This window comes from Podospora bellae-mahoneyi, chromosome 2 (genome assembly GCF_035222275.1).
Source record: "Podospora bellae-mahoneyi strain CBS 112042 chromosome 2, whole genome shotgun sequence".
NCBI classification, from domain to species: Eukaryota; Fungi; Ascomycota; class Sordariomycetes; order Sordariales; family Podosporaceae; genus Podospora; species Podospora bellae-mahoneyi.
Window position 1 is genome coordinate 3,224,573 of NC_085881.1, and position 18,654 is coordinate 3,243,226.

At 52.4% G+C, this 18,654-nt stretch overlaps 8 protein-coding genes across 8 annotated transcripts; 5 read left to right on the forward strand and 3 right to left on the reverse strand.

Annotated features, from left to right (window-relative positions):
• Positions 1–494: 494 nt before the first annotated feature.
• QC761_208710 (uncharacterized protein) lies at positions 495–2,404 on the forward strand (the record flags this gene model as incomplete). The annotated part of the gene is made up of 3 exons (XM_062876609.1): positions 495–717; positions 769–1,114; positions 1,168–2,404. The coding sequence occupies 3 exons, from the start codon at positions 495–497 to the stop codon at positions 2,402–2,404; spliced, it is 1,806 nt and encodes a 601-aa protein (XP_062735214.1).
• A 162-nt stretch (positions 2,405–2,566) lies between these two features.
• On the reverse strand, positions 2,567–4,003 carry QC761_208715 (uncharacterized protein). Its single transcript, XM_062876610.1, has 3 exons — positions 3,900–4,003; positions 3,573–3,828; positions 2,567–3,519 (listed from the first exon to the last, which is right to left on the reverse strand). Exons 2-3 carry the CDS (start codon positions 3,630–3,632, stop codon positions 2,632–2,634), a joined length of 948 nt encoding a protein of 315 aa, XP_062735215.1. The 5' UTR covers positions 3,633–3,828; positions 3,900–4,003; the 3' UTR covers positions 2,567–2,631.
• Positions 4,004–4,168: 165 nt separating this feature from the next.
• Positions 4,169–4,712, forward strand: QC761_0040760 (uncharacterized protein; the record flags this gene model as incomplete). The annotated part of the gene is made up of 3 exons (XM_062872353.1): positions 4,169–4,316; positions 4,394–4,512; positions 4,592–4,712. The coding sequence occupies exons 1-3, from the start codon at positions 4,251–4,253 to the stop codon at positions 4,710–4,712; spliced, it is 306 nt and encodes a 101-aa protein (XP_062735216.1). The 5' UTR covers positions 4,169–4,250.
• Positions 4,713–4,726: 14 nt separating this feature from the next.
• On the forward strand, positions 4,727–8,481 carry QC761_208980 (uncharacterized protein; the record flags this gene model as incomplete). The annotated part of the gene is made up of 3 exons (XM_062876636.1): positions 4,727–4,756; positions 4,811–5,821; positions 5,906–8,481. The coding sequence occupies 3 exons, from the start codon at positions 4,727–4,729 to the stop codon at positions 8,189–8,191; spliced, it is 3,327 nt and encodes a 1,108-aa protein (XP_062735217.1). The 3' UTR covers positions 8,192–8,481.
• A 1,169-nt stretch (positions 8,482–9,650) lies between these two features.
• On the reverse strand, positions 9,651–11,426 carry RRP9 (pre-rRNA processing protein; the record flags this gene model as incomplete). Its single annotated transcript, XM_062876635.1, has 1 exon — positions 9,651–11,426. One exon carries the CDS (start codon positions 11,424–11,426, stop codon positions 9,651–9,653), a length of 1,776 nt encoding a protein of 591 aa, XP_062735218.1.
• A 262-nt stretch (positions 11,427–11,688) lies between these two features.
• Positions 11,689–12,834, reverse strand: QC761_208960 (uncharacterized protein). The gene is made up of 2 exons (XM_062876634.1): positions 12,627–12,834; positions 11,689–12,571 (listed from the first exon to the last, which is right to left on the reverse strand). Exons 1-2 carry the CDS (start codon positions 12,650–12,652, stop codon positions 11,785–11,787), a joined length of 813 nt encoding a protein of 270 aa, XP_062735219.1. The 5' UTR covers positions 12,653–12,834; the 3' UTR covers positions 11,689–11,784.
• A 67-nt stretch (positions 12,835–12,901) lies between these two features.
• On the forward strand, positions 12,902–13,923 carry PRE1 (Proteasome subunit beta type-4). Its single transcript, XM_062876633.1, has 4 exons — positions 12,902–13,036; positions 13,090–13,247; positions 13,306–13,555; positions 13,614–13,923. Coding segments are annotated over exons 1-4 (612 nt in total). The 5' UTR covers positions 12,902–13,034; the 3' UTR covers positions 13,816–13,923.
• Positions 13,924–15,000: 1,077 nt separating this feature from the next.
• On the forward strand, positions 15,001–18,649 carry DED1 (DEAD-box ATP-dependent RNA helicase). The gene is made up of 2 exons (XM_062872354.1): positions 15,001–15,662; positions 15,730–18,649. The coding sequence occupies exons 1-2, from the start codon at positions 15,454–15,456 to the stop codon at positions 17,597–17,599; spliced, it is 2,079 nt and encodes a 692-aa protein (XP_062735221.1). The 5' UTR covers positions 15,001–15,453; the 3' UTR covers positions 17,600–18,649.
• Positions 18,650–18,654: the final 5 nt, after the last annotated feature.

The following is an 18,654-nucleotide window of genomic DNA, read 5'->3' on the forward strand; positions in this document are numbered from 1 at the left end:
TGGCGGTGGTTTGCAAGCCGCCAATGGTGAGAAACGAAGCTGATACATTCATGCTAGTCGAGCTCTGGAAAATGGTGACTTGTTCGTTGATAATGGGTTGGGTTTGCTTTGTGCTGCGGTAGGCCAAGTGAAGCATATCTTCTGAACCATTGAGAGAGCTTTGCAGGGCTCGGATGTAAACAAATACCGGGAGCAACTCAGTAGAGCCCAGGAGCCAGAACCTGAAGGGCAGAGCCTGTGTCTCCGCAAACCATGCTCCGAGTGGAAACTTCACCTGCGTGCCTTCCATCTTGTCTGGTCTGGCAGTGAGTGCATTCACTTCTCTCAGGTTTGGCCCTTCCTTTCCAGCGACTTTCCTTCTTCTCGACCAGGCTGTCGACCATTTTGGTTCCTGCTTGCATCTTGTTTGCGCATCCGGGAAGCCTTCAGGCCCACAGAGTCGCCTTTTCTTTCGACATTTCATTTCCTCCAGTCACTCGTTGATTTCCTTCAAGATGCCTAGCCTCCGAGGCATCGAGATTTCCATCTCTACGAGCTCAGACGATGAACGAATCCCCGAGTACCCGCATCCAGAAGGTTCAAGATGTCCAGCTCGTAGCTTCTCTCAGACTGTTCCCGACGATATACCCAAGAGCTTGGCCACGACCTTTCACCCAACCCCGGCTCAGTACCACAAGTATGGGCCGTCAGTGTCTGTCTACATTCCATCTGTTTCTGGTGAGATTTTCGACCGAAGATGGTGCAAAGGCATCCGCTAATTCGGTCCAGGAACTCGTTTCTCAATCAACTATGCCGTCAATGCTCCGCCGCCTTCCCCTTGCAAGTTTGTTTTCTTTCGACTCTACATGAACGCCAGGCCCATTTCCGCCTGGGGGATTGAACCAGCTGTCAAGGATAATGGAAGGGTAGTCAAGTCCCTCTGGGCGCCAACATCTCGATACATGGACCAAGTCGGGATCGAAAGCCGCAACTTCGTCTTCTTGCCAGGCCAGGAGCACAAATCTGTGGCAGAGGATGGCGGTTTGATTGAGATACAAGCCTTTCGCGCTAAAGCACGGCGGGCTAGAGCTCCAAAGCTGGAAGAATATCGACTCCAAGACAACTATGGCATAGCGTAAGTGTCTTTGACTGCGAGTTGTCAATTCTGTCCCCTAACTTCAATGCTAGGGCTCCCAGTGTTGGTCTTGTTGAACAACCTCAAGACATGTGTTACTACACCTTCATATTGATGGATCCCAAGGAGTCACCCTTTGCCTCGTTCCGTTTTCACTACCGCACCTGGAGTAACCTCGAGCAGCTGAACTTGATCCCCACAAAGGAGCTCAACTTTCTCCGAAACATCTCGCCAAACACAAAGCGTGATAGCGGCCCAAGTATCGACTTCACCGAGAACGGTTCATCGGAAGAGGTTCGGTCTCCTTTGGAGAATTCGGATGAGGCAGTCTTTGACGACAGCGAAGAGGCGGAACAAGAAAACGTATTGCGTCGCAAACCCTCCGTCTACGTGCTCAACACGCCACCCGAGCGGTTCCAGGTTTCCACATCCAAGGCTGTGCTGCCCCAGCCGAGCAAAGCACTTAGGGATTGCTACCGTGAGTCGTATCTCCAGCGCCCTCTGCCAGAACTCCCCATTCACCAGCCTACTGGCAGACCTTCACGACGATCCTCGGCTGCATCTGCCGTCTCCGCAGTGTCGGGAGCTCCCTCGATAACGCCTTCGCTTTGCCAACATATCGACGATGACTCTTTTAGTTTGGATAACACCGAGTTTGGCGTTGCAGCGGTGGCGAAGAGGGTTAGGTCGCCCGAGTCTGTGAGGCAGCTTGTCACCCCTGAGGCGGATGAGAATGTTGATGTTGGCAACGAAGAGGAGTATTCGATTTCCAATTATGAAATGTCGCCTCTTTCGACGAATGGATCGATCACCGAGTCGAGGTTGTCTCCTGGGGGGTATTACCCGATGACGGGAAGCAAGTTTGATAATGGACTGGCGAGTTTTTCGCCACCGCATCGACACCAAGCTGCTTACCCGCTCAGGCAGTATACCAGGCCGCCGTCGGTGTCGTTTTTCCATCCTCAGCAGGAGAATCATCATCAGAATATTGATCAGTTGATAACTCAGCAGGAAACGCTGACGTTGACGGAGGCGCAGTGGATGAGCCGCAGTCCTTCTCCTCCACAGACGACACAAGGAGGAGATGATGGGAGACGACGTGTTTGGAGCCCGAAGGCGGCGGAGAGGGTTGGGAGTAGGGGGGGCCTTTTTTCTGGGTTGAAGAAGAAGAAGTTTAGTGCTTCACCTAGGAAGCTTGCGCAGATGGTTAGGAGGAGGGAGCTCTCTGTTGGTAATAAGGGGGAGACGGGGAGTGAAGGGAGTGGGGAGAGGGTTGGGAACTGGATTTGATGTGGGTGTGAGCAGATGCAGGTTGGGGAATAGAAGTTTTCTTTTTTTTTAGGGAACAGGTCTTTTTGGGATGGTGTTTGGAATGTTGTGTTATATTATACCCTGATGTACAGCTAGTTTACTGTTTGGTTTTCATGAAGGAAGATATGATATGTTACGTTGGGTGTCTTAAAGTACATATAAGGGGCTGCTGATACTTTTCGTGAGAGGAGTAATTTCCTAGATTATTACCACCATTTCTCGCACAGGACCCTGCTCTTGTCTATGCCTAGACCTTGTGGGGAGGGAGAGGTCAGGCCGTCGACAAATTGGTCGGTCATGGAGGGTACACCGCATATGTAGACTGCCACGTCGTCTTTGTGCTCCCCGATGGCGTTTGAGACGTCGGAGAGGGATATCCTTCTCTTTTCGAAAGGGATGGATAAATGTTTGGTTGTTATTTCGTTTGTTGAGATGTTGTTTATGTTGTTGGGGCCACCAGTGGTGGTGAGGAAGAGCTTGATGTTGCCTTTCAGGGGGTCGTTTTGGTTGGAGAATAGATCGATGATTCGGTCGAGGAAGAGGGCTTGGGAGGTGTCGCCTGATTGGATTTTGCTGTTGGGGTCTTTGAGAGAGTAGAGGAGGGTGATTTCGGGTTGGGGGCGGGTGGTGGAGATGTGGGAGAGGATGCTGATTAGGGGGTTTATGCCAACTCCTCCTGCCACCAACACCAACTTTTTGAAGCCCAGGGGTGTGCTACTAGATCTGGGAGAGGATAATAACGGCTGTTGTTCGGAGGGACGTGAGAATATTTGGGGCGGGTAGGTGAAGGAACCGCCTATGCGGATGCGGACGGGGGTGTGTAAGAGGGTGGAGGGGTCCTGCCAGAGGTAGGCTGCTGGGGGGTTGAGGGGGGATTGCTGGATTGCTAGTTCCATGTGTGGGTGGGATGGGGGTGAGGTTATGGTGAAGCCGCCGGGTTTTTGGCAGGAGGGGAAGGGGGGGTAGTAGAGGTCAACCCATTGGCCGGGGAGGAAACTGATGGGGGGTTGGGAGGGTTGGGAGGGCGTGAGGTGGAAGAGGCGGATTGCGGGGGTTATGGGGGTTATGGTGGTTATGAGGAGTTCGTGGAGAGACTAGAGGGATATTAGTAGAGCTGGGGGATGAAGGAGGACAGGGGAAGAGGTACGTTATCGCGGGGTTCGTGAGCGGTGCGGTCGATGTGGGTTGTTTTGTTACTGGGGGTCATAGTGGAGGTTTTGGTGGGGGTTTGAAGGATTTAGAGCCAAATTTAAGAAATCATGGGAGAGATATGGAGAGTAATGATTGAGGCAAAGAACTGCGTTTTATAATCATCAAGTTCATAGATCAAGTGGTCAAAATGAGGTTGTTTACATATGCATTCTAGTGAGGTTGGATCCGGGGTTAAGAGTGAGCGTGAGGAGCTGGTTGACCCCACCAAGTTGGTCAGTTTGAGCAAGTACTCTTATTGCATGTAGTATTTCACAATACCTACATTCTGGGTTTTCACCTAGGTAGATCTTAACAAAGTCTATAAAGATGTTTTGTGACCCTGTCTAACCTATATCTACAAAATCTGCAAAATAACATGCTGTGCTTGTGCCAGGTGTTGGTAACACATGTGAATGTGGTGAACTTATTCAAGTTCCACAAGCAGAAATGCCAAGGTGGGTTGGGTGTGGGCCTGGTCAGTGCGGTTGAGGCCACAGGGATCATGGCCTATCTAGTGGGAAAGCTGCCGGCAGGCAAGACAAACAGGTTCTCGTGACATCCAAAGAGAAGACAACAGCTGCTGCACGCAACAAACCAGCAGTTGGTTTTCCGTCTGTTCGTGCCTAAGGAACCTATGAGCTTTTGGATCGTGCCTCCGCCGCAAGAACCGTCTCAAGCTCTCCAAGCTGGAGCAATCAAGGTATGCCTGATCTTGCGCGCGCACATGGTAGAGGGCCCCACTAACCTAGAACCCTACCGGTCACATTTTCTGTACAGGAACGCGCAAGATCCACCAGAGCACTCTTCACCTGCTCAGAGAAACTCGCACGAAACTGGAACCAGGACAGCGACTCTGCTGACTCCCTCCGCTCCCACAGCTGCCCAGGATGCGAAAAGTGCGAAAGAGTAAGCCCTTGATCTACCTGTGATGCCAGGCGAACTCTTTTGTGCAGCGTAACCTAACCTTATTGACAGGAAGGAGCTCGACTACCACCGCACCGCACACACCTTTCCAGACTATGGGTATTGCGCCTGTGTCCATGAACCTGTCCTGACAACGCCGAAGCTAATCACTGCCTGTGGTAAAGCCCTGTAAAGCGCAGTGTCGACATGTCTCTCCGATCGGTGTTCAAATCACTTGTACGTCTCGACTTCATTACAATCATAATGCAGGATTGCTACTAACTTTCCTAGAATCCCTGGGGCGCGAAAGCCGTCAACACCCTCGATTCGAGCCCCAAGAAGACGACGGAAAGACCACAATCGGCCCATTCCAATGACTCTCGAGAAACACCACGAGCGAAGCGGCAGAAGACGAGTCGGGATACTGAAGTAATACCACGGGGGTCACAAGAGTCCATCGAGGAATTCCCGTCTCAACCGATTCAATCGCGGGGTCACACGTACAGCCCCTCAATCTCTCCTTCGCCTATCAGTTCGCATGTTCCTATGTGGAATTCACATGCAATGGCTGAGTACCAGGGTCGAGGCAATCGCCGCCACCGGCATAGGTCTCTTGGTAGCAACAAGAGTCAGTCCTCGGCCGAGGACGTTCCCAGTGCGTTCGGTCAGAAATACACTGCCCCCGATAATCAAGAACAAACACGGTCTAAAGTGCAAAGCGATGCGGCCGACTTGGAGATTCTGAGGAATATATCAGCCCACTTACAGCCTGCCCAACCCAAGGGGAAGAAGAGACTGAAACAGGAATCCCACGAAGACGACGAGCTGGCAATGGGTCATACGCCCAATGATGGCAAAAAGCGCCAGCCAGGGCCCAGCGTCTCTCGCAGGGGCGATATAGTCCCTACACAATTCCCCAGAAAGGCAGCCAACGGTCGTGAGGACTGTCAGTCTCTTGGAGAGTCCGAACGCTTCACTGTTTCTGCAGCAGTCTGCTACCGGAATTACTATTATGTGGCTAGTGAGAAAGGCGGGACAGATGCATGCTACATGCAAGCACATCATGATAAACCTCAGGCGGAACTTCGCGCCTTTACACAAAATGGAAACCCCCACGGGACGCAACAGTGGCTCAAGCTTACAAACAAGATCAAAGCCTTGCATTTTCACCCGTCCAGCAGCCTCATTAAGGTCACTCAACCCACTGATACATCTCTGGACATCGGTAAACTGCTGGTCATCAAGTTTGCGACTCCTCAGGATGCTTCATCTGTTGCTCGTTGGGCTACAAGGGTTCTCAAGGTAAAGGTGGTGGAAGAGGAAGACAGGTACATATCCTCGAAGCATTTCGTCCTCCGCCCTCGCTAACCATACTCTAGTAACAAGCTCCATGCCATTTATGACAAAGCACTCGGTGAAATCAATCGAGATACCCCATGGTCATCAGCAGGCAAAGTCGCTGGTGCGGGATCTCCTATTGCTCAGCCTCCCGATGCTGGCAAGGCATGGGGCACCAGTGCTAGCATTACACCCAGCCAAGTCTCACCCTCGAACAAACCGAGAACCACCATCCGCGGTTCCATGCAAGTTTCGGAACCCGCAACACCCCAACCAGTCGCGACTTACGGCAGACGATCTTTGAGGTCAACTCACGGATCAACGACAGATGCGACTTCCGCTCCAATTGATGTAGATCTATCATTATCGCCTGAGACCCCTCCTCCGCCTCGTTGGTCTTTGCAAAACAGGAGTTGGTTGGAAGACTGGAAGACACCGCTACAATTTGGCAGAGTACAGGTGACCAAGGATGACATACCAAGACTGGATGAGGGCCAGTATCTGAACGACAGCATCATTGAATTTGGTTTAAAGTACCTTTTCGAAAAATTCACTGACAAGCATCCCGATCTCAGCAAGCGAGTCTACATGCACAACAGCTTTTTCTACACGAGTTTGACCGGGGACGGTGGCAACCAATTCAAGTACGAGAATGTCAAAAGATGGACTGCAAAGGTGGATCTGCTGTCCTATGACTACATTGTCGTCCCAATCAACCAGCACTTCCACTGGTGGGTTGCCATAATTTGCAACCCAGGGAAACTTGATCCGGCTGTTCGTCAGAAGGCAAAAGAAGCCGAAGCCACGATCCCTATCGACGTCGAAATGACTGATGCACCAAAGCTGGTTACGTCTGATGTTGTGGACAAAGCCACCGATGGCAAACCCGGATTTCGCCCATCAGCTTCTACTCAGCCAAAGCAACGCAAGCCTGCTTATAGCCTTGATGATCCCAGAATCATTCTGTTGGACTCGCTCGGATCTAGTCACGGCCCTGCCGTTAAGAACCTCCGCCGATATCTCGTTGAAGAGTTCGAAGACAAGCGTGGCAGGAGGCTTGAGCAAGGTGATTGGCCAACTCGCCTTGGGATGAAGGCCACTAATATACCGCAGCAATCGAATCTCACAGACTGCGGAGTCTATGTCCTTGGATACGTGCAAGAGTTTGTCAAGGATCCAGATACCTTCGTCAAGGCTCTGCTGTCTAAGGAGCCGCACGAATGGGCATTAAGTGCCCCCCTATTGCGAACGCTCTGGAGGGATACTATCTTCTACGAAAAGAGTATGACCCGCACAGAGCCTGGCCGGCAGCAAAATGCGGGGATGATCTATCCCATGTCCGCGGAGAGAATGACAAAACTTTTTGCTCAAAGCGCCAAACTGAGCACCTCTCCTTCTCGCGATTCGGTTGTGGGCCGGAGGGAGGAATCACGACATGCAGCTGTACCAGAGCCGCTCAAACCTGTGGAAATGGCGGGAGAACCGGCGCAAGGGCGAATAGGGTCTCCTGTAGAGGCACCAAAGCCCGCGAAAACTGCAAAGGAGCCAGCAGGACGTATGATACCGACAGAAGGTGTGCAGGAGGTAACCAAGCCTATGGACCTCGTCGTCGACAAACCCCTCATTCCTTCTATTGAGGATTCTATCGAGGACTCCCCTACCCCAGAACCTCCTCAAATCAGCGACCTCTCCGCACTTGTAGAGCTCGGTTTCTCGAAGCATGTGCCCAAGCCTAAAGAGCGGCCCGCTTCAAAGTTGGGGACTTCGCCGACGCGGCAATCTTCTCATGCGGAAGATGATGAAGTCATGCTTGTCCCTTTGGGTCGCCCTGACTCCACATTGTTCACGGCGAGGATATCGAGTTCCCCGGCAGAGGCAAAGAAAGCGGTTGATACGTCGGTGCAAGAGCTCGACGCAAAGTCATTGCGCAACAAGTCAGCCACACCTCCTGGGCACACCAAGAATGCAAAGCCTCGCCAGCCGACGCGCCAGGTTGCCCTAATGTCACAGTCATCTCCCGCCCAGGCTCCCAATCCAAAACGTGCTGATGCTGGCTTCACGTCCACAGGGGCGTCGAAGCGTCCTCATACCGGTTCCACGCCTACTGGGGGTTCTCGCCCAAAACGCCCTGGTGCCAGCTCTCCACCTACTACGGGCTCTCAGTCGAGATATTTCAATGGTACCCCATCTCCAGGTCGGAGGCAGCGAGTGGCTACGAATGTAGGAGCTGCGTACACATCCGTGGGTCTTGCACCCACCAGGGAGGCTACCGTGGAGCAGAACTTGGCAGCGGTGAAGCATCATGAGCTGATCAATATTGATGACTCTGATTGAGTTGTGAGCGGTGGTTATTATACTCTAGCAGCTATCCCAAAGCGACCTTGAAGCCATGTTGGGCCCGATTAGACAAGCTTGTTTGTTTCGTTCCGTTTTTTTCTTCTTATCTATTTTGGCTTGTGGGTTACGGAAACATTGATTATCATCCTGGTTTTGCTCAAGGTAAGGCGCAGAAGAGAGTGGGTATTTATCAATATGTGGGATTATTGGCAAGCATGGGATAGGAGTTTGGGTCCTGGTATTGTTTGTTAGCTATTTGCCTATCGGAGGAGAGTGGGGGTTGGGGACAGATCTGGGTACCTATGTAGGTGAGGCTGGGGGGAAGGGTGGTAGAGAGCGCTTGATAGAATAGGAGGAGTACACGGAAGGGGGGTAGGGGCAGGGAAATGAAACGATATTGTTTTGTATATGTATTTTTAGACATCAGCGATGGGGAGCGTTCATGGGGAGTTGAGCAATTGTACCATTTCCCAGGCAGCTTGAAAATTATTTACCTCGTCTGTTTGTGTGTTCATGTGAGATTCTGGCCATGGGTAATACTGGGTTTATCAAATGGATACTCCTGCATGTTAGGTATACGAAGTTAGAGGCGAGTTTTCTTCTAGGTGTACCTGCCTATATGAGAACGGGTTGCAATAGGGTGCCTACCTACGTTTACAAACCCGACATGGCAATTTTTATGTTGGCATCTAATGGTCAAGTTTTGGCGATGGACGACCCCAAGTTAACAAACTGACCAAGAAGTTTCAAGAAAAAATATAAGGGAGTCAAAAAAAAAAAAAAGAAAAAAAAAAAAAACTCAACAAGACACGAAAATTGGAGTGGGATGATTTTATTTTGATCTCTTCACAGATTGGGTTGGGCTTCGTGGTATAACTGATATATGGGGCAGATAAACAGGAGGATGAAAATGATAAAGGAAAAGAAGAATAGGGTACGCTGTGTTTTAGTGTAGTGTTGATTGTTTGGGGGGTGAAATAAACCGTAGAGTTTGTGTGTAGGGATCTTGATTGATGTTGTGTGGGTGGAGGTTATGTGGGTGGAGGTTGTGTGGGTGGAGGTTGTGTGGGTGGAGGTTGTGTGAATGGGGGTTGTGGGATTGAGGTTTGGTTTACACGAGTTTGGTGATGGTTTTGGTGATGGTGCTTGTGTGGTGATGATCTTCTTTCGCGGATGTTTCAAGAACAGGGGATCAGACGGTACAATGGGCAGTACTATGTACATTACACTGATGGCATTCTCCAGTGCCTTTTCCTGTCAAAGATATCGATCGAATATATACAGGTATACAGCCAAACCAGCTTCAACCACCAGGCGAGTAGTATCAACAAGCAGCCTTCCCATTTTATTTACTCCAGATAAAACACTGTTCAATTGGGCATAAACAAACTCATCAAACGCCGTGCCATGCATATCTACAGAACCAAAGTAGAACCCCCCGCGTCCCTCTAATTGTTTATTCCTCACCGGAGGCATGCCCATTAGTCTCCTCCTCCTTCTTCTTGTCAACCACATTCTTAGGCACCTCATAAACTACCAACCCGCATCTCCCCTCCTTCATGTACTTCCACCTCCCAAGTCTCATCTCCTTCCCGGTAACCGCCACCACGCAGAGTCCGTCCTTGCCTCTCTCCCCTCTCTCAAACACGGCAAGATCGTTCACGATTCCCCTCGCGAGACTCTTCTCTTCCTTGTCGCCACTGTCCTCCGAGTCTATTGGCTGCCCCAGAACACCCACCCTCTCAATCTTCTTCTTATCATCACTCAGCCTCCACACCCTGACACTCCCATCCCAGCTCCCGCTAAAGATCAGATCCGAGTAAGGAACCGTTCTCAAAGCTGTGATACCCCTTGGCTGAGGGGCAGGAATATCCTTAGGGTTAAAATCCTCCGGATTCCCACCAGAAAGCTCCCTAGGAGTCAACGCAGGGTCCAGACCATGCGCTCTCGCAACCACGTGCAAAGCCTTTTTCCTCTGAATGCTCCAAAGCGCCAAATCGCCATTGTCACTGCCCGTGACAAATATCTCGTCATCCAACATCGCGACTCTGTCCATTGACCCCTCATGAGCAGCGCTCGCTGGATTCAGCCCGGCCGGAAGTTTGTGTTTCTTGGTGTTGGTCGACCCGCCCTCACCGCCACCTCTAAACACAAGCTGAGATTCCTCAGGCACCTTCCAGTAACGGGCTGTACGATCTCTCGCGCCGACTGACACGCAGCGCTCCTGGCCCAAGGCATCCACGTCCATAATCTCGTCTTGGTGGCCGAACAATGTTTCGACGTACGCCAATTCGTTCAGGGAGAAGACCTTGACTGTGCGGTCCTTGGAGCAGGAGAAGATCTGGTTGGTGCCCCGGCGGAAGGCAATGCCGGTGACGGCGTCGCGGTGCTGGGTGAAGGCTCGGATAGGCTTGAGGGTCTCGGCGTCGTAGACGACCAGCTTGCGGTCGAGGCCGCCGGTGACGACAAACTTGCCGTCTTGGGATGCTTTTACTGTAATTGGAGCCGCGGTGTGGCCTTGGAAGGTCTTATCCTTGGCTTTGAGGGGCTGAGACTTGACAAAGGCGATGCGCTCAGGTCTGCGCTTGGGAGGGGCAGGGGGCTTCTTGGGCTTTTTGCGGGTGGTTTGAGGCCATTGGTTCTTTGGGAGGTCTTGGAGCTTCCATTTGGTGAGGTAACCGTCTTTTGTGGTTGTGTAGGCATACGGAGGGCAGACAGAGACGGAGGTGACGGTGCCCGAGTTCCACCGGAACTGGATGGGGTCGGCGTGGGGGAAGTCGAGTTCGGGGGCGAGCTTGCGGTAGACCTTGCCTTTGGTCTCGGCGGCGTCCTCTTGGAGGCGCTCGGCCAAAAGATCGCGGTCGATTTCCTCGGCATCGAAGGCGTACTCGTCCTGCAGCTCGTCGACTTCCTTTCGCGTCTTCTCGAGGTAGCGCTGCGCGAGTCTCAGACGCTTCTCGGCGGCGGTCTCGCCCTCGTTGTCGGAATCATCCGAGCCGCTTCTGCTGACAATGTCATCGTCTTCGTTCTCGGTATCGAGTTCACTGCCGGATATGTCTTCGTCGCGCTCAATGTCCTTCTTTTTCTTGGGAGCCGCGGCGGGCTTGGTGGGGCCTCTTGTCGCGGATTTGGAGGATGATTTTGTGGTCGCCAATCGCTTCTTGGGGACTTCTGTGGCTGCTGGACGCTTTCTCTTCTTCTGGGCGCCCGGGGTTGTGAAAAAGGACGACATGGTGGGCAATTTTTGCCGTCGTGGTGCTGCCTTTTGGCCGTGTTGTCGCTGCTTTGGCAGCCTTTTCTCACCAGCCGAATGCTGCAGCTTCAAAATTTCTCGAGCCGTCGTTAGAAAAAAAAAGTTATCGGCCTGCACGAGTGGAGAAACACCCCTGGTCGGGTCTTGGCGTCCCTTGCGACCAAAGAAATCGGAGAAGGAAAATGCCGGCCGCCACTGATTCGAGCCCCACCACTGTGGGGTATGCTTGTATGGAAGGCTGCGGCTCTTCTGAATGTCATTGATGTGTTTGATAGAGATACGGATAGCTACGAAATAAACGCTATTTTGGCATCATTGAATATCGCGGTACTGTCCCTCACTCTTCACCACTATCTCCATCCTCCGACATTTTGTCGGCCCCGTCTTGGTCGCCAGCAGTTCCATTCGCAGCCTTCTTGGCCTTTTCCTTCTGCCTTCTCTTCAACTTCTTCTCCCTGTTCAGTCGCTTCTTCTTCTCCTTAAGGTGCTCTTCCTTTGTGAGCTTCTTGCTCTCTTCTTCCTTGCGCTTCTGTTCCCTGATTCGAAGCTTGATCCTGGTCTTCTTTCCTGGCCTCTTTTTCTTCTTATCTCCCTCTTCTACACTCTTGCCTCCAGCAGTCATTGTTGTGGGTTTTTTGGTGGCCACAATCTCAATCTTCGTCACCCTCCATGGTACCTCTAAACCCCACGCTCTTTGTTTCGATAGCGCCAGAATGTCTTGGGCCGACATGGCGGAGTGTCGTATTTGCTCTTGCTGTTCGGGGGTGAGGGGCTCTTGTATGTAATAACTGAGAGGCCGTTCTTTGAAGGGTATTTCCTCTGTTGAGGCCTGTAGCTCATCCTCTTTCGGCGCAAGCACTACTTTTTGGGTTGGTGCTGATGAGAAGAGCCGGAACGAAAATTCTTCTTCTTGGTTCTCTTCATTTTCTAGTGGTGGTTGTGTCTCTTGGTCTGCATCGGCCATGGAGACATCACCCTCGGCCTCATCTTGTGGTGGCGCAGCGAGGTTGATGGCTAAGAGACTGGAGAGTTTTTGCCGGAGAAGGCTGGCATCTTGTTCTGAAGATATATACCTGTGCACTTCCCCCTCTTCAGAAGACGAGTAGAGGTCTTCCCTCCTCACACTGATACAAAAATATGTTAGAGCATGTAGGAGAGAGTGTGAAAGAAGGGGCCTACCGTTTGGCATCTGGAACTTCGGACATAGTCGAATTGACACAATCGATGAAAGAATTAAGAAGTGGGACACTTGAGAGATGAGACTAATGGACGGGGCAGAGTTGAGTGTATTGATTGAGATTGTTATAGGTGACTTGAGTTTATGCTTCTGTAAGAGGTTCAAAATGAGAGAGGCCATTGAGAGCTCAAAAAATCGATATGCGACAGGTGGTCAGTGCTCCAGCATAGGAAGGCTGAAGGGGCCCCGCAAATTCAACTCCCAAGGTGCGCGTTCCCGCCTGCCTAGCTCCAGCCCGCCATACCCAGCTCCATCCATGACCCAGCACCAGCATCAAGCAACCTTCGACGCTCACCTAACGTCCAAACCAACGCACCACATCTACAAATTCACGCCACAGCAGAGACAAAATGTACGTCGCATCTACCCATCCTCTAGAGCACGCCCATCATTGACACTTTCTAGGGAGGTTCTACTGGGCATTACGGGCAAGGACTTTACGCTGATCGCCGCGTCGAAGGCGGCCATGCGTGGAGCTACCATCCTCAAAGCATCCGACGACAAAACAAGACAGTTGAACAAGCACACACTCATGGCCTACTCTGGCGAGGCTGGTGATACCGGTCAGTCATCACAGTGTTCATGTACACCTTCCAGCAGCATGCTGACAGAACCCCACAGTCCAGTTTGCCGATTACATCCAAGCCAACGCCCAGCTCTACTCGATGCGCAACGAGTCGGACCTTTCCCCATCAGCTCTTGCTCACTTTGTCCGCGGTGAACTTGCTACGAGTCTTCGGTCGAGAAATCCATACAACGTAAACCTTCTTTTGGGCGGCGTTGACCCCATCACACACAAGTCTAGCCTGTACTGGTTGGACTACCTTGCGTCGCTCGCCCCCGTCCCATATGCTGCCCACGGCTATGCTCAGTATGATGGAACCCAAGTCCAAACCCTATATCACCCCACTAACAATATGCCTTCTCAGATACTACTGCCTTTCTATCCTGGATAAGCACCACCATCCCGACATCACCCTCGGCCAAGGCATCAAACTTCTCACACTATGCGTCGACGAGCTCAAGAGAAGACTACCGATAGACTTCAAGGGGATGACGGTCAAGGCAGTGACCAAGGACGGCGTGGTAGATATCCAGTTTGATGACGACAAGGTGGTGAAGGCTGCTTGATTTAATGGGTTCCATTTGGAGTCTCGTGGGGGATTTCTCGGTGTATAATACCTGGCACGGACGATGCATGGATTCAATGGGATTTTAGAATTCAGGTTCTGGTTGGCACATGACTTGCCAGAGTTCAAGGTGACTTGGTGGTTTCGTCTCCTGATGCCTCAGATGCTTCGGATTTGGCCCCTGACTGGCAAGAGTGGTTACATCCGGAAGCTAGTCAAGTCGATCATACTTGAGTGCACTTGGCTGGGGTGCGTAGAATGACGCTGACACGGGCAGTAATGAGGAAATCTCCTATTTTGACCTGTGTTTGCTCTATTCCCACAGTCCTCTGCAAGACAAGCAGAGTGGGGGCACACCCAACCACAACAGACAGTTTGACACGCTGCAGACTTGCTTTGGCACCATTTCTGGCCGATAGGGCGGTGAGAGGGTGAAGAGCCAATCCAAAGCACCTTCCCCGCGCTCAAAGAAGCCTTCGACTTTTCTGAGTGAGGCGGTGAGGCCGGGTTGCACGAATACCCCCAAGCCCAAGTCACTCATCGTAACCCTTCGTTAGTGTAATGATGGCCGATGGCTGATGGCATCAGGGAAGGGGTTGCTCCTGATCTGTTGCCCCGTTCCCGAAAGGGCCCCGCATGCTGTTTGGTCGGGTGCGTGCCAGACGTGCCAGACACTTCCAACTGACTCAAGAGACAACTGTCCGCCGGCGGGTTCCTGCGTTGAAAGGAGAGAGATGGGAGGCATGTTTGGTGTCTGACTCTCTGAGGGAAGGCCAAACAACCGTGACAGCCACTCGGCATGTCCAACAGGATCGCACCACTGCCCACTTGGAAGCCCCGTCCAGCCGTCGTCTGATGATGTTGACGAGAACAGACATTGTGGAAATTAGAGATACCTTTGCGCAAGACAAGAAGGGATTGACAGCCACCAACTTAGGCCGGAACCCTCTATGTGACGTATGTTGCCACCGGAACACAAGTAGCAACCTATCTAATCAGTAGATGAAGACATCGTCGGCTTAAGGGTTGGATCATCTTGCCCCACCAAGCGATTGCTTAGCAATTTGCTAACTGGCAGAGGGGGAAGGCGCTGAGTGGGTAGCAGTGCCAGGCTGGGGGCAACCTGTGGGTGGTTGCTGGCTGCTGCGGGCGTGAGTGGCACAAAGTGGGTCCCCCAGCACAGGATCCAAAACTCTTTTCTTTCTCGGGTCCCTCACATTTCTCCTCTCCTGAAAAATCTTACCCTTTTCTCCCCCACCCATCTCTGGATTTCTCTAATCCATCCCGCATCTCATCTCACTGTGCTTTTCCCTTTGGAATTGTCTTTCCTTTTTTTTCTTTTTAAGGATCTGTTTTTGCAGGTACTTTGAAAAGGATCGCATAGGAAGCATCACACACGCTCCCTCTCTTCGTAATACCTGGTTGTTACGAGCCACGCGAGCCACCTCGAAAAGTCGCAGGAAACCACTTAATTTCGCGCTTTCTCTGGGCCCAACCAATATTCTCTCGATTTCTTCGTCTATTCGACTTTGATTTTTCCTCACTACTCTCATTTGAACAATCGTGTTCGTCTGAGCCCAACGATCAGAAAATAATCCCGACTTTTTATTCGCCTACCGACTGAAAAACCTCAGCAAATATGGCCGATCAACTCAGCGGCGGCATGGGCAACCTGTCCCTCGATCAGGCTCCCGCGGCGGCTCAGCTCGCTGGTCAGCACCCCGGCGGTCGCTCTTACATTCCTCCTCACCTTCGCGGCAAGATTGGGGCTAATGCTCCCGCTCCTGCCATGAACAACGGACCTGCTCCTGGTGCCATGAACGGGCTCAACAACAGTGCCTGGGCTGGGTAAGTTTCAGACATCGCTTGCCATCACCTGTGTTGCAAACCGTGAATACTAACCTGATTTGTCCAGCAACAACAGCTTCGATGCTCGTGCCAACACCAACTTTGGTCCCACTCCTGGCGGCGCTGCTTCTTACGAGTCTGCCCCTCCCCCTCAGCAGCAGTCTTGGGGCAACCGTCAGGGTGGCTTCAACCGCAACGCCTACGGCGGTGGACGCTCCAATGTCGGCGGTAACATGGGTGGTGGCGGCGGTCCTATCGGCCGCGGTGAGGGTCGCTGGAGCGATGGCCAGCACATCATTGGCAACCCCGACCCGCGCATCGAGCGTGAGCTCTTCGGCACTGCTGATGACCCGAGCAAGCAGCACACTGGCATCAACTTTGAGAAGTACGACGACATCCCGGTCACTCCTTCCGGCCATGATGTCCCTGAGCCCGTCTTGACCTTCTCCCACCCCCCTCTGGACAAGCATCTCTTGAGCAACATCGAGCTTGCTCGCTACAAGATCCCTACCCCTGTCCAGAAGTACTCGATCCCCATCGTTATTGGCGGTCGTGATTTGATGGCTTGCGCCCAGACAGGTTCCGGCAAGACTGGTGGTTTCTTGTTCCCCATCCTTCACCAGTCCTTCGTTCAGGGTCCTTCCCCCATTCCTGCCCAGGGTGGCGGCGGCGGTGGTTACCGCCAGCGCAAGGCTTACCCCACTGCCCTCATCTTGGCCCCCACCCGTGAGTTGGTCTCTCAGATCTACGATGAGTCCCGCAAGTTCGCCTACCGTTCGTGGGTCCGCCCTTGCGTTGTCTACGGTGGTGCCGATATAGGCTCTCAGCTCCGCCAAATCGAGCGCGGGTGCGATCTTCTTGTTGCTACCCCCGGCAGATTGGTCGACCTCATAGAGCGTGGTCGCATCTCCCTCTGCAACATCAAGTATCTTGTCCTTGACGAGGCCGATCGCATGCTTGACATGGGTTTCGAGCCCCAAATTCGCCGCATCGTCCAGGGTGAGGACATGCCTCCTACCGGCCAACGCCAAACTCTCATGTTTTCGGCCACCTTCCCCCGCGACATCCAGATGCTCGCTCAGGACTTCTTGAACGACTACGTCTTCTTGTCTGTCGGTCGTGTTGGTTCTACTTCTGAGAACATCACCCAGAAGGTCGAGTACGTTGAGGATGTTGACAAGCGCTCCGTGCTTCTTGATATCCTTCACACCCACGCCGGTGGTCTCACCCTTATCTTTGTTGAGACCAAGCGCATGGCCGACTCCCTTTCGGATTTCTTGATCAACCAGAACTTCCCCGCCACCTCGATTCACGGTGATCGTACCCAGCGTGAGCGCGAGCGTGCCCTCGAGCTTTTCCGCAATGGCAAGTGCCCTATCTTGGTCGCCACTGCTGTTGCTGCCCGTGGTTTGGATATTCCCAACGTCACCCACGTTATCAACTACGATCTCCCCACCGACATTGATGACTACGTTCATCGTATCGGTCGTACCGGCCGTGCTGGCAACACCGGTATTGCTACTGCTTTCTTCAACCGTGGCAACCGTGGTGTCGTCCGCGAGCTCCTCGAGCTTCTCAAGGAGGCCAACCAGGAGGTTCCCGGCTTCCTCGAGACCATTGCTCGTGAGTCTTCCTTCGGCGGTGGACGTGGCGGTCGTGGTGGTGGCGGTCGCGGTCGTGGCCGTGGCGGCAACACCGATTTCCGCAAGGGCGGTGGTTTCAGCGGTGGCGGTGGTGGTGGTTATGGCGGTGGTGGTTTCGGTGGACACAGCTCTGGCGGCGGCGGCTTCGGCGGCGGCGGTGGTGGCTACGGCGGTGCTCCCCCCAGCGGAGGCTTTGGCGGCGGTGGTTATGGCAGCGGCGGCGGCGGTGGTGGTTACAGCGGTGGCGGCGGCTACGGCAACCCTGGCGGCGGTGGTGGTCAGTCGTGGTGGTAAATATACCACTTCACGTCGTGAATCACCTCAACACCCACTTTTACATCATTGGCATCCGGCACTGCATCGTTCAGCACTGCATGGTTTACCAAGGATTCTGTCTCGCTTTTGTTCTGTTCTTTTATCGTTTGGCACATGGAATTGTTATGCGGCGATCATGACTTTCATTCTTTCGCAACCCGGCAGGGATCGAGTCCGATGGTTTTTTCGAGTTTGACGATGGAGATCGGGCTTTCCCTACTCGACACAGAACCACACGTTCGACGATTTGATACCCTTTTAGACCGCATTATTCGGAAGTCGACAACTCGACCGCGAGTGCATTCACATGCCACACGCGGCATACAGATGCGGTTTCGGTTTTCGGCTGGTGTAATCTAGTCATCATTTTCCTGCTCTTGCCTTGCATTTCCGGCAGGGCACGAAGTTCACATTAGAGATGGGAGGCATGGGCGCCGCTGGCCTTTTCGATTTTCTGTTTTTTAATTTCTTCACTTGACGACCATCACACATAGACAAAAGTGGATTTCTCGGTTCTTTTTCTCTGGCTGGTTTCGGCAACGGTACCGGCAGGAGATGGGTCTTACAACAACAAAAACGGGACCTTTCAAAAGATTAGAATTCCATTTTTTTCGGCAGTTTGAGGACTGGGAGCAGGTTAATGGAGCATTTGATACCCCTTTGAAGATGGAGCTCTGACGACGGATGGAGGCTACAAAAATGCTTGTTGCTCTCCTCTATTCAGAGCGTTTGGCATTGGCACGGCCGGTCGCAAAAAAGACATCGGGCACGAAGCGCAACGGACATTGTGCGCAAGGAGCGCCTGGGATTTTGCGGAAGGCTAAAAGGGGGATTGGCACGAATCTGAATTCTACTCGGACAGTGGCGGCTGTTCCCGCTCGGAGGCTCGAGACAAGACAAATCGTCTATGTATAATGGAGTCCAAATTAAAATCCATTTTTTACACCAACTAGTTGTGATTGTGTGTAATGTGTGTGATGTTTTGATGTGTCTTATGACTTGTGAAAGAAAATGAGGTCTGAACACGTGTAAGA

Bases quoted from the DNA above. Each gene is read 5' to 3' on its own strand.
- QC761_208715 (XM_062876610.1), bottom strand. From the start codon at position 3,632: ATGACCCCCAGTAACAAAACAACCCACATCGACCGCACCGCTCACGAA. The intron at 3,520-3,572 runs GTACCTCTTCCC...ATATCCCTCTAG, and splicing joins CTCACGAACCCCGCGATAAC to TCTCTCCACGAACTCCTCAT.
- QC761_208960 (XM_062876634.1), bottom strand. From the start codon at position 12,652: ATGTCCGAAGTTCCAGATGCCAAACG. The intron at 12,572-12,626 runs GTAGGCCCCTTC...TTTTTGTATCAG, and splicing joins GAAGTTCCAGATGCCAAACG to TGTGAGGAGGGAAGACCTCT.
- PRE1 (XM_062876633.1), top strand. The intron at 13,248-13,305 runs GTCAGTCATCAC...AGAACCCCACAG, and splicing joins TGGCGAGGCTGGTGATACCG to TCCAGTTTGCCGATTACATC. The intron at 13,556-13,613 runs GTATGATGGAAC...ATGCCTTCTCAG, and splicing joins GCTGCCCACGGCTATGCTCA to ATACTACTGCCTTTCTATCC.
- DED1 (XM_062872354.1), top strand. From the start codon at position 15,454: ATGGCCGATCAACTCAGCGGCGGCATGGGCAACCTGTCCCTCGATCAG. The intron at 15,663-15,729 runs GTAAGTTTCAGA...TGATTTGTCCAG, and splicing joins AACAACAGTGCCTGGGCTGG to CAACAACAGCTTCGATGCTC.